This window comes from Lontra canadensis, unplaced genomic scaffold (assembly GCF_010015895.1).
Source record: "Lontra canadensis isolate GAN:19392208 unplaced genomic scaffold, GSC_riverotter_1.0 scaffold66, whole genome shotgun sequence".
Lineage (NCBI taxonomy): Eukaryota > Metazoa > Chordata > Mammalia > Carnivora > Mustelidae > Lontra > Lontra canadensis.
The window spans coordinates 6,170,142-6,184,525 of NW_022631060.1; the positions used below are offsets into that span (position 1 = coordinate 6,170,142).

Below are 14,384 nucleotides of genomic sequence, written 5' to 3' on the forward strand. Positions count from 1 at the left end.
TGTGCTGAGGTCCTGATGGGGGTGCACAGGGCAGTGGGGCTCACCTGTGGGGACTCTGCATCTGTGCAGACTCCGTTGACGCTGGCCTGCTGGGTGGACGCCGGGAGCCAGGGCTGGGTTCTGGAACAGCAGGAGGTGACACAGAGCATGAGGCCCGTGGGCGGCTCAGACTCCGCCTCCCCTCTCCCCGGAGTGTCCCAGCTCTCACCCGTCCCAGGCGGCGCCGGGAGCTGTCTTGCTGTCCACCAGGTCCCCGGCAGGCCGACCGGCTGTGGGCTCTGGAGCAGGGGGCTGTTTCCTCCGTTCCTCCTCCTCCCTCTTTCTTTTCCGCTCCTTCTCCTGCTCTTCCAGCTGTCAAAACATTCTGGGATCAGAGCATAGAAGGTCTCACTTAAGAGGACCAGGGCCTGGGGGAAAGCTGAAATGCCTCAGCTCTAGCCTGATGAAACAGAAAGGATTGGAAACAGAATTCCAGAAGAAGGTGCGGATTGGAAACAACAGGGGAGACGGTGTCTCTCAGCGTCCCCCTGGCCGGGGTGGGGTTGGAGGGTGGAGTGATGGCTCCAGCTCTGCTGACAAGGGGCACCGTTGGCTCACATTTGGGAGAGGCTGGCGCAGAGGGGAGAGCAGGGGCGTGGGGCAGTGGGAGGGGGCGGGCAGCCCTGGGGTCCCACAGCCCTCACCGCTGTGAGCTTCTCCAGCGCGCTGAAACGCTCCTCCCAGGCTACCGCTGACTTCTGGAAGGCCTCGTGCCGCTTGATGAGGCTTTCGACCTCGTCGACTGTGCAGCCCAGCTCAGCGCTGCGCACCAGTGGCTCTTGGCTGCACAGCCAGGCCTCCGCCATACCCGCGTCTCTCCCAAACACGAGCACCTCCAAAACTGCAGGGGTTGGGGGGGTCACAGGGAGAGGGCAGGTCAGGGCACCAGCAGGGCACTGCAGCCGCAGCCCTTCGAGAACAGAGACCCTGAGGAAGCCAGTGCCCCAGAGCAGGAGCATGGCGTGAGCCGGGCAGTGCCAAGAGCGGGCACCTTGAGTTCCACGCCCAGGCCTCTTGGTCTTACCTACTCTGGTCTACTTGGTCTTATCTACCTACCCTTCTCCTGAGCCCTGGCCCCCACGGCAGCTCACCAAGCTGGAGCCAGTCCATCTTCTCCTGCCACTTGTCTGCTGTCTCCTGGCGCCGTGCCTGCAGCTGGGACAGCTTCTCTGAAATCTGGGGGGAGGGGGGCGGACAGAGACGTGAGTTAGCACCCAGTGCGACCTTTCCAGGATCCCTGAAGGACTCACACAGGGAACTAGTGAATTCTGATGTCAGGAGGCAGATGGTTTGGGGTGGGGGGCGGGGTTGGAATGGGGAAATCCCTGAACAGCACTGAAGTGAGAGAGGTTTCTACGGAGGAAGAGTGAGAGGAAGGAGGGAGACTCAGAGGAGACATCGGCACTCGGGCCTCCCCCTGAGAGGATGACCCGGCAGCGCGCACACATCACCCACCTCCTCTGCTGCGTAGTGGCTCCTGGCAAGCAGCCCCTGGCCCATGTCGATGCATGAGGAGAAGCGGTCGGCCCTGGCCTCTATCTCCGCCTTGATGCCTTGATGGTTCTTGATGACCAGGTCTGCGGAGGACACATCCCTGGGGGCACAGAGACCACGTTATTGCTGGGCCCACAACCTTCTCCCGGCCGCCCGTCCACACCCCATGGAGGCCGTGGGGCACCGGGGGGCCTTACCGGGGCCGCTCCTGGGCGTCCATCTGCAGGTTCACGCCGTCCATCCACAGCATCAGCTCCCGGACAGCCTTGAGGAAGCGGAACTTGTCCGTGGTGTCCAGCAGCAGCTGGCGGCGGGCAGCAGAGCTTCCCTGCAGCTGGGTCCAGGCCTCGGCCACAGCCTGCATGTGACGGCCGATCTCCTCAGCCTTGTCTCCAGCGTAGGCCTTCTGGAGCCGGTGGCCATCGTCCTGCACCTGCTGGACCTGCGGGGCCCCACTCAGAGTGAGGTAGAGCCGGCGGGGAGGACTCCGAGGAGCTGCGGCCTCCCAGTCCTGGTCTCGGGTCTCCGTTCTCCGTTCTCGCCCTCCTGTCCATTTTACCAGCCACCCTCCCTGCATTTCCGTGACCCTCCCCCCGCCCCCACTGTTTCCCACCAAGTCTTCCCCAAGCCAGCCCCCATCTCGCCGCATGGGGTGCAGACCTGGGTGCTGAGGGCCTGGATGTCATGCTCGAAGGCACAGTGTCGGCGCTGCAGGGCCTCAGCCGCATTGAGGTCACGGCCGGTGCCATCGGGAAGCTGCTGCTGCTTATGCTGGACCCGCACCAGGGCCTGGCGGGCCCCGTGCAGGAAGTGCTGCAGCTCGTGGGCCGCGGCCAGCACCTGACCCCGCGTGTCCAGCAGCTCAAGCAGGTCAGCCCAGGCCTCATTGAGACTGTCCTTCCACTCGGCCACGGTGGCCCGGGCGGCGTGACCCCCAGCGATGAGCCCATTGGCCAGAGCGTTGGCGCTGTCCACACGCTCCTGACCGATGGTGCTCGTGTCCCGGGAAAACTCTCGGAATTTGTCCCGGAGCATCTGGAGGAGACACGGACAGGGCCGTCACGCTGGCGGACACAGTCCCTGCCTGACCCGTGAGTCTTCTCCCCCAAACCAAGAGCCCACTTCTCTCCCTGGGCCCCATGGGGCAAAACAGGTTTCTTCCATGGGGCGACTGGTTTCCATTTACCCCAGATGTGACTGATGCCCCCAGGCCCTAGCAAAAGCACAGGGGTTGCCTGGGACCTCTGGCCTTCAGGCAAGGATACCCTAATTATGGTCCATATATCTGCACTCATGAGGGTTCAAGCCCCCAAACTCTGCAGAGGAACCTCAAGGCCCCCATGCTTGTGAGTTCTGTTGGGAAAGAAGGATTGGAAACTTCCTTTTTGGCCCATCTACATGCGGCCCCATGACCTCCATTTTGCACGATTCTTCAGATACCCAAGGATGGCTCCCCTCAGCCCAGTCTCATGTCCCCTGCCCCCGGCCCTCCCCGGGGTGGCTCTGTGGCCGGTGTCCACCCCGCACTCACAGTCACGTGCTCGTAGTCCTGGCCCAGCTCGTGCGAGGCCGCCACCACCTCGCGCTCCTGGACCCACTGCTCCAGGTCGTCCAGCTCCCGGCGGAGCTGGCAAAGCCGCAGATGCTCCTGCAACCGCTCCCGCCGCTCCCCGGCCAGCTCCTTGAGGCTGGCGTACAGCTTGTCCACCTGGGCTTGGCGGATCGATATCCGTGTGCTGCGGGGGCAGGATAGGCCCCGCCGGGCTTAGGATGCCGGGCTCTGATCCCCTTCTGCTCCATAGAGTCCTGTCCCCTCGGGTGCCCCCCAACTTCCTGCCAGGTCTCTGCTCGTCCAGCTCTCTAGATAGGTCTGCACACGTGTAGTCCCGGAGGCTCCCAGTCCCCGCACCGCCCCAGAACCGGCCCCCGTCCCCATGTCTTCCCCCCATCCCCATCCCGTCCCCAGGGGCGGTTCTCCCTTGGTTGCGCGCTGGGCTCACCTCTCTGGGTGGTTGTGGTCGATCATGTCCTGGCTGCTGGCAGCCAGCTGGCGGACGGTCTGAGCGTAGTCGGCCAGGGCTTGCTCCAGCCCCTGATGCTTCTTCACCGTCGCCTGGGCGCTGAGCTCATCCTGGGGACGACAGTGGGCGTCAGGGAGCGGCCTCTGCGGGGAGAGAGCGGCAGCCCCGCAGGCTGGCTCTGCCCGGCCTCTCACCTTGGCCTTCTCCTGGCCCATCATGTGCAGCTCCTGCTCACCCATCCAGGCCTCCGCCTCGGCGGCGTCGCGGTAGAACTGCTGGGCCCGCAGGGCGTCCTCCAGTCGCTTTCCTCGAAGCTCCAGCTCGCGGCCCAGGCGTTTCCACATCTCCTGCAGCTCGGCCAGCTCGGGGCCCGCCGCCGCTGCGCCCAGGGCACGCTGCCGCTCCGTGAGGTCCGCGATCCGCGGCTCATGGCCCTGTATCTCCTTCTGCAGGGTCTGTCCCCAGTGGCAGAAGAGGACACTCTGACAGGGTCCCCTCATCCTCCCGTTGCCCCTCACCCCTGCTCCACACCCAGCTCCTTAGTCCCAGGCCTCCTTCTCCCTCCGTCCTCCTCACTGGCTCCCTTTCAATCCACCTGGTCTGCTTTGGAGGGAACCCACCCTCCCGCGGTGAGGGAAGGCCCACCCCTGAGGTGTGCGATCCCACACAGCCTCGAGGGGAGCCAGAGAAACCCCGAGGTTTTTTAAGAAAACACAAACTTCCGGGTCTGGGAGGCTCCTGGGACCTTTTCTTTTGCCTTTAGACTTGGCCTCACCTGGTTTTTCTTCATGAGGAGCTGGACACTGGGCAGGTCCTTGCCGTGCTCCATGGAGCTAGCCATGGGCAGCCGCTCTGTCACCCACAACTGCATGAGAAAGAGGGGGTCAGTGGAGGTCCAGAGGGCAAAGCAGGAGGAGGGGTTGGATGGTGGGGAGACCTGCAGGGAGGTTTTTCTAGGTCTCCCGGTAAGTGTGTGCTGGGAACAGACATCTCGGAGTCTGGTGTGAAGGGCATCCCCAAGAGTCCCTCGAGGGTCTTTGTTGAGGGCCAGACGGAAGAGAGAACAGCGCTGCTGGCATCGCCCCAGCATCCAGGAAGGAGACTAGAAAGCGACTGGCAGGGCGCAACTCGCCAGGACGACGACACGACCCCATCGCAGCCCTAGTGACTCACAATCTCATCCTCCACATCCCGGTGGAACTGGTGCTGCTCGCGAGAGGCCTGCAGGCGCTGGCAGCGCTCCTTCATGGGCTGGCACAGGGCCCGGAATTTCTCCTCCACGGCCCTCGAGGTCCTCTCCACCTCCCCCGCACCCTGGTCCTCCTGGGCCAGCGCTGTCGCCTGGGCCTGGATGGCCTCCACCTCCTTCTCTCGCACAGCCATCTCCCGTTCCAGCATCTGTGACCCGGGGAGGAAGGAGCCATGGTCAGCGCGCGCACGGCTTATGCAGCCAATGGAGATTTCTCATCCCCAGGGTTCACCCCAGGGAGAGCATCCCCGCATGGCCTCGCTCAGTGGAGCTCAACCTGTAACACACGAGTCCAGGGCTGTGTGATAACTGGGTCACCTACCCGTTTATTGCCTCTCGGACCCAAATTCACTTCCGTGCCAGGTACATCTTACCCTGTTTTGAGACCTCGCAAGGGAGCCCTGTCAACACTTGCCAGTGTTGGTGCAATGCTAGGCCTTGTGAGTAGGGGGCGCTAGAGGGACACCACAAGGCGCAGGACGGGAGGCTGCTAGCTCGGGTTCCAGTGTGCCTTTTTTTTTGCTCCTGAGGCAAAACTGGCCCATCATGTGCAGGAAATCCAGGGGCTCCCGCCCTCCAGCAAGTTTGGTGGCATCCCAGCGGCAGCCTGTTAGTGGCCCGTCTTGGCCTGCCAGCTTTAGACCTGCTTGGTCCCATGATACCCCCGCAAAGTTCTACAACACCCAGTGGGCCTCGGCCCTCTCCACGGTCTGAAACGCCACCTTGGGGTGGTGGCGGGCGTGGGGCACCTTGTTCCTCCTTGGGTACCCCTCCTCAGCCCTGGAGGTAGTAGCTGCTACTCCCATACTCTTTATCGCAGGGACCAGCAAATCCTGCCCCGTCTGTTTTTGCAAATAAAAAGTTTTATTGGCCCAGAGCCCCACCCATTACACATATAATTTTACATTTTGCCTATGGCAGCTTTTATGCTACAAGAACAGAGTTCTTGTGATGGACACCATATGGCCTAAAGGAGCCAAACTGTTACTGTCTGTCTCCTTATAGTTTTCTGATCCCTACTGTTGAATTCCCTTTACCCTTTTTGGTAGTTAGGCACCTTTTACTAATTAATACTTCTTTTTCTTAAAGTTTCCTTGTTCAAGTTCAAGGAGTGTGGGTTCTGTCTCCTGATTTTGTTCCGACTGATACGCATTCCCCGAGATTCTGATACAGTGGCCCATGGACCTCGCTTTGAGGAATACCAGGAAAGATGTTGTCTGTGAGGCCTTAGAATGACCTCCCAAGTCTCAGGAACCACAGACCCCCTCCTCCTTTCTGCCACAGTTCACCATCCCCATCGCAACCACGGGCCTGGAGAGCACCTGTTGCTTTTTGAGCAGAATGTTGACGCTGGTGAGGTCCTTGCCGTAGTCGTCAGAATGCAGCTGGGCCTGCAGGCTCTCCAGCCAGCTCTCCAGGGCGGAGCAGCTCTGGGCAAACAGCTCCGCTCGGTTGGCATCGAAGAGGCTGCGGGCCTTGGCCTGGGTGGTGCTCTCCAGCCTGTCCCAGCGCTTATGCAGGTCGTCCAGCTTCTCGGACACCAAAGCTTTCAGCTCTGGCTTCTCGAGGGTCAGCTCCCGCCCTTCCTGGGGGGTGGGACACAGACAGGGTCAGTGTCAGAATTAGATGCCACTGAACTTTATGGGTCAGTAGTGGCCCAGGGAGCTAAAGGGCAGTAGGAACCTGAGGTGTAGGCTACAAGTGCAAGCTGTTAGGTATTCTCCGCAACACACTCTTCTCAAAGGTTTCAAACCCCTCCTAAACCACGCCTCCCACTGCTGATGACACCCTACTTGTTAAAGGGCCAGCTCAAACCTCGTATCAACGAAGAAGCCACAGAGACCTTTCCTTTTTGGGGCTCCCTCATGCTTACGGCTTCTGGGGCCATGCACATGTGGTCTTGTGTATTCACTGTCCTCTCCCGTTTCTCAGAGAGTCACCCCTCACCTGAGTTATGTACACGCAAGTCCCACCCGCTCTCCCCTCTCCCAGCCTTTCTGCTTGAGGACTCTGGTTGCTGGGGAGGTGGGGGAAGCATGGTCTCTTGACCTGCGTGCAAGGCAGACCAGAAGCGTCCGTGAGTTCATGCCCTGGGAAGCAGCCCTCAACCAGTGACAGACGGGGAGCTGGCGGACAAACACTCAGCATCCTTGTGCCTTGGTTGGGATAACACTGATGCGTGTTCTACACTGTCTCCCAAGGTGCCTCATTAGGACTGAGAGCCAGCTGCCCCCTGGGGTAACTGACGTGGCAGAGGACCCGTTATTAAACGCCTTTCCTTTTCTATCCCAGCTCCCCACTTCCCTACTGGTGTTTTCTGTGCTCATCTCCCATATAAGTGGCCTGCACTGGAAGTCTTGTTTCGGGGTCCGCTTCTAGAACACAAACCAAGGTTCTGCCTTGAGGCTGTCTTGTGCCTGGCTGCCAGGATGAAGAGCTAGTGTTTAGCACTGCTTGGGCAACTCCGTGGGCCTTCGGCAGAGTCCACACATCGACACACAGTCCTCAAGTACGGTCAAGGCCTTTGGTGACCTAGCTGAACAGGCTCTTCGCACCTTTTCTTCCACGGGGCCCCTTTCCCCATTCTGTGTTCCTGCCAGACTGACTTACCCCCTTGTTCCTGTACAGGCACCCCACTTCCACACCTCGGGTTTCCTGTTTGTGCTGTTTTCTCTGCCTAAAAACATCATTCCTCCAATATCTCTGCTTGTCCAAATTCTACTCAACCTTCAGGGACTGCCCTAGAGGCTCCAGGCCCCTAGCATTCCTCTACCTCCTCTCTCCTTGTAACCAGAGTTTTATTGGCACAGAGCTTTACGGGCACACGCAGAGGGACCAGGCTTTATCAGGCCCTCTCTTAACTGCATCTGTCATATTCTGCTTTGGATGTAACTTTGGTGTTTGCGGATCTGTCTCAAATACTGGCGGTAGCGTCATTCTCAACGGGGCAGCCGGCCGTAGAATCTCCTTCATTCCCCCTCTCGGTGCCCTGTACAATGCTTCGCATATAGTAGCGCCAAGTAAATATTTGCTGAACAAACGGAAACACCAGACATACACTGGTCTCCTCCTCTCCCCAGCCCTACCCTTGAGGGAAGGAGAGTGTCTTTTCACATACCCTGCAGGGTGCTGAGCACACACAAGGTCGCCTGCCCAGGCATACTTGCTGAGCTGAAATAAAGTTTTACCTATGCTCGGCTCTAGAGGAAGTGGTGGGTTTGGAGACTAAGCACCAGGAACAATAAGACTCATAAGCAAGGGTTGGTAAACTGTGCTCTGCGGGCCAAATGCAGCCCCCACCTGTTTTTATAAATAAAGTTTTATTGGAACACAGCTACGCTCAATCCTTATGTATTCTCTATGGCTGCTTTTGAGGAGAGTTGAGTAGTCACAGCAGAAACCATGTGGCCCGCAAAGCCCCCGAAAATATGTACCATCTGGCCCTTGGCAGAAGTTTGCTGACCTCTGCTGAAGAGTGTCACTGTGGTCCCGACCCAGGGATAGTTACCACATTGATGCAAAGCTGCAGTTGGGCTCCCTACTGATTTGCACTTTTCCAAAGTTCTGGAGTCACTGTCTCAGAGACCTAAGACTTTTGTTCCCCAGAACTTAAGTTTCCATCTTGGAGGACTGGCACCAGAGACCCCATGACCACTGACCCTGAAAGCACCCCAGCCCGAAGCCAGGATCCCGTCCTGAGGCGGCCCTGGGGCTCTCTTCTTGCGGCTGCTGTCACCCCACTTACCTTATCCACTTTGTCCAACCAGTCTTTGTTGGCAGCCAGCTCGGCCATGAACGCCTGGTGCTTTTGCCACTTGGTGTGCAGGTTGCGGGCCTCGTCATAGGACACGTCCTGGGCTGTCAGCATCTTCTCATCAATCCAGAGCTTCAGCTGGACCAAGCACAGAGCAGGGGTAGAGAAGGGCAGAGTAAATTTCAGATGCACTGAGGCCTAAGGGGGTGAGGCGAGCTAGGAGAAGAGGTGGCTACGGGGAGAAGCCAGGCCAAGCGGGGTGGGGGAGTCCATCCTCTTACTCAGGTGCCACTGCCATGGTCTTACTCTAGGCTCAGCAAGCCAGGGCACGTCAGTGAACAGATGGCTGGGAAATGCAGAAGGGGACATGGGGGAATAGGGAGCCTTACCTCCTGACAGTCTTGCAGGAAATGCTGCTGCTCTCGGTTGTCCCGAAGACGGCCCAGAAGCTGCTGCACTGCTTCTTGATTTTTCTTGTGTCTGTAATGACAGGCCCTTGTGAGGCCCTCGAACTTGCTGTCAAAGGGTTATGATCCTCTAATTAACCTAGAAGCCTGAAGTCCTCCTGCTTTGGGCTCGATGCCTTCGGGGAGCACTAACCGGGATTACTGATGTCCAGAGTCCAGCTAGGCCAGCGGACATCACCTCCCCTGGTGGGGGGTAGGCAGACCTTCCCAGCTCATGGCCTAGTCCCTCTCTGGCCACTAACTTCTTCCTCCTCTGCTTTTCGTCAGCCCCCACCACCATCCGTCTGTCCGTGTTGCGTTCTCCAGCTTCTCCATCAGCAGAACAGGCTGGGCTGCTCTCGCTTGCTTCCCCATCGGGGCTCCCACTTACCTACTGTCCTCACCATACCTCCTCTCGATGGAGTCTGCTTTCTCCTGGATCTTCTCGGCGTGGATGTTGCCCCCAGACACGAGCTGGCGCCCAGCCTCCAGCAGCCCGCGGATCCGCTCTCCGTTGGCATCCATGGTGCTCATGAAATCCTCCAGTTTTTTTATGGCGGCATCCGCAGCTTGGAGTGTCCCCGGCATCTCCGTGTGGGACAAAACGTAGTCCTGTGTGGGAGGACAGGGACGCAGCTCACTTCTCAAAAGTACTTGTCGACCTTTTGGAAGGGACCTACCGCGAGGACACATCGCACGTGGCGGCCAGCTGGGGAGGGGAGGGTGGATGGTCTGGCTCGAAGACCACATGGGGGGCGCCCCGTTACCCCACGGGCTTGCAAAGTAACAGGGGAGCTGGGCCAGAGGAACTTCGCAGCCCAAATCCGGTTTCAAATTATTTCTAGCCACTGATTTGATTCAGCAGCTACACAAGTCAGGTTTTCTATTTCTTCTCAAGTCAGTTTTGGCAAATTATATTTACATCTTTTTTTTTAATTCTGTTCAGTCTTTTTTTTTTTTTTTTTTTTTAAAGTAAGCTCTACACCCAGCGTGGGCTTTGAACCCATGATCCTGAGATCAAGAGTCACATGCTCTACTGACTAAGCCAGCTGGGCACCTACATCTTTTTTTTTTTCTACATCCATATTTTTCTTGCACGGTCTCCCTGTCCGTCCTGGTTTCTCAGTTACTCCACCTGCTGCCATTTCCTCCCCATCCACCTCTCTTGTCCACACTTCCCTGTCCTTAGTCCCTTCTTCGGGGGGTGGGGCATCTCTGTGTCCCCGGGCTCTCACCTGGCTGCTGAGCACGCCCTCGGCCTGGCGCGCATCCCGCAGAAAGCCTTGGAAGCCATGGGCCTGGGCCAGGCGGCCTTGCCGGCTCTCCCACATGCGGCCCAGCTCCTCCCAGCCGGTGCCCAGGGCTTCCAGCCGCTGCCGCAGGAAGAGGCACTGTGGGTCAGCCTGGTCCCTGGTCACCTCCTCTCCCAGGGCCCGGAGCCGGCTGTACTCGCCGCGGGCCCGCTCCACCTCTCCCCGCAGGCCTGCATGTTGGGCCAGGAGGGCCTCTGCCTCCGGCAGGGTGGCTGGCCCTTCTTCCGAGGCCACGGAGGTCTGCGTGCGACCGAGCCACGCCTGGAAGTCATCCAAGCTGCGCAGGAAGTCCTGCAGCCGCCGCGCCTCGCCCAGTGACTCTTCTCGGCGCCGCATGGTGGCCCTCAGGTCTTCCCAGCCGGCTTGGACCTCTCCAAGCCGGGCGTGGATGGCAGGGGCTTGGGTGGGGTGGCCGGCGGCCAGGGCATCGGCCTCTCGGGCCAGTTCGCCCACGCGTGCGGCGATGGCCTCCAGGTCTCGCTCGGTGCCGGCCAGCTTCCGCTGCAGGGCCAGCACCCCGGCCAGGTCATTGCCCAGGCCCTGGGTGGACTCGATGACCTTGGTCTTTTCTCTCATCCAGGCCTGGGTCTCCGTGCACTCCAGGTGGTAGTTCTGGATGCTCAAGGCTGACATCAGAGCTGCCTTCTTGCCGTCGGCCAGGGCCCGGAACTGTTGCCACCTGAGGGTGGAGGGAGGGTCTAGTGACTGGAGCCACTCAGCTGCCCTGCGCTGTCTGGGTCTATCTGGAAGCTTCTTCCCTGCCTCCCTCTGCTTTGGGATATTCTACCTCCTGCTCTGCTGTGTTAAAGAGGCCGCTCCTGGCTCCTCCTCCCCCGAACCCCTGATTGCTCCCTGGCCAGCCACAAGCCCATTTGGACTACCTTCACCCCCTTTCCCTCCTTCCCTCATTTCCCACCTCTGCCCTGCAGCGTATACCAGAGGCCCTTCCTGCCTCGTTTTCAGTCTCCGAACCATGCCCTCCAGGACTCCCCTGCGGCTGCCATCCCCATCTGCTGCCCCCTTTCTTGGCTCCCCTCCCTAAGCCCACCTGTGGTTGAGCTGCTTCTGGGTAGTGACAATGCTGTCCTTGCCCGGCGGCTTGGCCTTCAGCAGCTGCTCCGCAATGTCGTTCACGGCAGTAATCCGGGCTGCGAGGGCGTTCATCTCGGGCTCCAGGGTCTCGAACCTGAGCGGGAGGAAGAGGGTACAAGAGGTGGCCGTGGGTCGTGGAAGTGGTGGTGCACCAGCCCACCTCCGCTAGGTGCCCAGGAAAATGCCTCTCTGTCAACATGTGGCTGACTTATAGGACATCTGCACATCTTAACCTATGGGGTCTGCAGTATCTGTGGGTCAAGTGGGGAGCCCCAAGTCCCCCCAGAAGAGTAGAAGAGCAGTCATCTCTAGAGCGACTCAAGTAGATGATGGTAGTTAAATATCGGGAACAGGTGCACGAACCAACGTAAGGCCTGGCCCAGTGCCTCATTCTTTATTAGATCCTCCCTATTCCTCCTGGGACTGACCCCTTAGCTGCCTAGCTGGGTCCCATACTATTACCAGGTGTTAAAAAATGAATTGATAACCAAAAATATTTGTTTGAGTGATAAGGGTGTGAAGCACAACTTCTGTGATACTCTCACAGTCTGCAAACGGTTTCTATAAAGGGCCAGAGAGCAAATATTTCAGGCTGTGTGGGCCATAAGGTCCCTGTCACGCGTATTTAGCTCTGCTGTTGTAGTGCAAAAGCAGCCAGGGATGATATGGAAATGAATGAGCCTGGCTCCGTTCCAATAAAGCTTTATTTAAAAAAAAAAAAAAAAGGCAACAGGCTGGATTTGGCCCCAGAATTATAGTATGCTGATCCCTGTCATAGCATATCTTGGAAACTTAAAAAAAAAAAAATCCTTAAATACATTTTTAAAACCATCAGGAAATTTAACTATAGGATGAGTAATAGATGATATCAAGGAACTGCTAATTCCGTTCTATGTGATAATTAACAGCAGGGTGGTTCTATGATAAAAATTTCTGGGGCACCTGGGTGGCTCAGTAGGTTAAAGCCTCTGCCTTCGGCTCAGTTCATGATCCCAGGGTCCTGGGATCAAGCCCCACACTGGGCTCTCTGCTTAGCAGGGAGCCTGCTTCCTCCTCTCTCTCTCTCTGCCTGCCTCTCTGCCTACTTGTGATCTCTGTCTGTTAAATAAACAATAAAATAAAACCTTAAAAAAATTTCCTTTCTCATGGATTTTAAGATGTATTATCCTGTAAATACAGCTACATGATGAGGTGAATCAGTGTACCTATCTAAAGGTCTATAACATCAAAGCCTCCTCTATTTTAAGTCCACACAATTAAAAAATAACTTATTATATATTATACATCCTTCCTAATTCTTGGAGGACACATCGTGGGGAACACAGAAGTGAAATGATATTCTGGAGATCTGCTAATTTTTATAAAAAATATTTTATTTTTACTTATTTATTTGAGAGAGAGAGACAGCGAGATAGAGCATGAGCGAGGAGAAGGTCAGAGGGAGAAGCAGACTCCCCGTGGAACTGGGAGCCCGATGTGGGACTCGATCCCAGGACTCCAGGATCATGACCTGAGCTGAAGGCAGCCGCCTAACCAACCGAGCCACCCAGGCACCCCTGGAGATCTGCTAATTTTTAAAACGAAAAATAATCAAATATAGCAAGACGCTGACTATCGCTGAATCTGGTGATGGTGATGTAGGGGTTTGTGGTAGGTTTTCTCCCTTTGAGTATGTCTGACATTTTTCAAGAAAACAAAACCCAGACCACTGTTAAGACACAAAGGGTCGGAGGTGCCTGGGTGGCTCAGTGGTTGAGCCTCTGCCTTCCGGTCAGGTCATGATCCCAGGGTGCTGGGATCGAGCCCCGCATGGGGCTCCCTGCTTAGTGGGAAGCCTGCTTCTCTCTCTCCCTCTGCAGCTCTCCCTGCTTGCACTCTCTTGCTCCCTGTCTCAAATAAATAAATAAAATCTTAAAAAGAAAAAAAAAAAGACTCAAGGGTCCTAGCAAGAGCTGGCGGTTTATGGTAGGGCGGGTGGCCCACACGCAGGCGGCCCCACTCGCCAGGCCTGCAGTGGTGGGGCTGGGGGGAGGTCTGCGGGGGGCCTACCTCTGCTGCACCACCTCCAAGTCCTCCAGGCGCTCGGGCAGGGCCAGCCCATTGAGCCACTGCTCCTTCTCCTCCACCCACAGGCCGCAGGCCCCGGCCTCACTGAGCATGGTGTAGAGCGCCAGGCCCGCCTCCAAGGCCCGCGCACGCTCGCCTGCCCGGGCCTGCAGCTCCTCGTAGTGCCGCTCGAGGCTGGGCACCCGGCCCTGTACCTCTGGTGTGCGGCTCAGCGCAGGGGGCAGGGCGGCGGCCTGGTCCCTCAGGGCATCCAGGGCTGGCCGGTGGCTGCGGATCTCCTCCTCCAGGGCCCGGTGCTGTCGGGCCAGGGCCTGCGTGGAGAACTCATCGTGCCCCAGCTCGGGGCTGGACACCAGGCGCAGCGCGTCCACCAGCCAGGCCTCCATGTCGTTGGCGTCGGCCTGGAACTGGTAGAGGCTGGCGGCCTGGGCGAGCCGCTGGGCGCGCTCCTCGGCCAGGGCCTCCAGCCGCTCCCACTGGGCCTGCAGCTCGGCTGTGCGGGCGGCGGCCTGGCTGGCGCCGGGGTGGCCCTCGGCGACCAGCTGCCGGCCCTGTTCCAGCGTCAGCTTCAAGGGCCCCAGCCGGCCGCTCATCTCGCCCCGCAGGGCCGTGTGTTTGTTGAGCAGGCGCAGGGCACCGGTCAGGTCCCGGCCGGTGTCTGCGGAGGCCAGGAGGTGCTGCTGCTCCCGCACCCAGGCCTCGGCCTCACCCGCCTCCCAGAGGAAACGCCAGAGGCGCCGGGACTCTTCCAGCCGCGCCCGCCGGGTGGCGGCCAACTCGCACAGCGACTCGTAGCTCTGCTCCAGGGAGGCCACCCGCTCCGACACCAGCTGGGGGTCGCAGGGTTTGTACTCTGAAAAGGTTGGGGTGGAGGGTTGAGAGCTGTAGCCCAGCCAGCCCACTGCCCCC

General features: G+C 58.7%; 1 protein-coding gene across 3 annotated transcripts in view; it reads right to left on the bottom strand.

Annotated features, from left to right (window-relative positions):
• Positions 1-14,384, bottom strand: part of SPTBN2 (spectrin beta, non-erythrocytic 2) — a 35,359-nt gene that overhangs the window by 2,324 nt on the left and 18,651 nt on the right. For all 3 annotated transcript variants that reach the window (XM_032879577.1, XM_032879579.1, XM_032879578.1), the window contains 19 exons: positions 13,458-14,328; positions 11,365-11,502; positions 10,239-10,995; positions 9,413-9,615; positions 8,947-9,037; positions 8,549-8,695; positions 6,126-6,389; positions 4,728-4,952; positions 4,330-4,419; positions 3,749-4,009; positions 3,534-3,664; positions 3,065-3,269; positions 2,194-2,568; positions 1,731-1,975; positions 1,495-1,633; positions 1,131-1,215; positions 684-880; positions 209-351; positions 45-120 (listed from right to left, as the gene is read on the bottom strand). In XM_032879577.1, the coding sequence (XP_032735468.1) occupies positions 45-120; positions 209-351; positions 684-880; positions 1,131-1,215; positions 1,495-1,633; positions 1,731-1,975; positions 2,194-2,568; positions 3,065-3,269; positions 3,534-3,664; positions 3,749-4,009; positions 4,330-4,419; positions 4,728-4,952; positions 6,126-6,389; positions 8,549-8,695; positions 8,947-9,037; positions 9,413-9,615; positions 10,239-10,995; positions 11,365-11,502; positions 13,458-14,328 (4,643 nt within the window). The remainder of the gene's footprint in view (positions 1-44; positions 121-208; positions 352-683; positions 881-1,130; positions 1,216-1,494; positions 1,634-1,730; positions 1,976-2,193; positions 2,569-3,064; positions 3,270-3,533; positions 3,665-3,748; positions 4,010-4,329; positions 4,420-4,727; positions 4,953-6,125; positions 6,390-8,548; positions 8,696-8,946; positions 9,038-9,412; positions 9,616-10,238; positions 10,996-11,364; positions 11,503-13,457; positions 14,329-14,384) is intronic.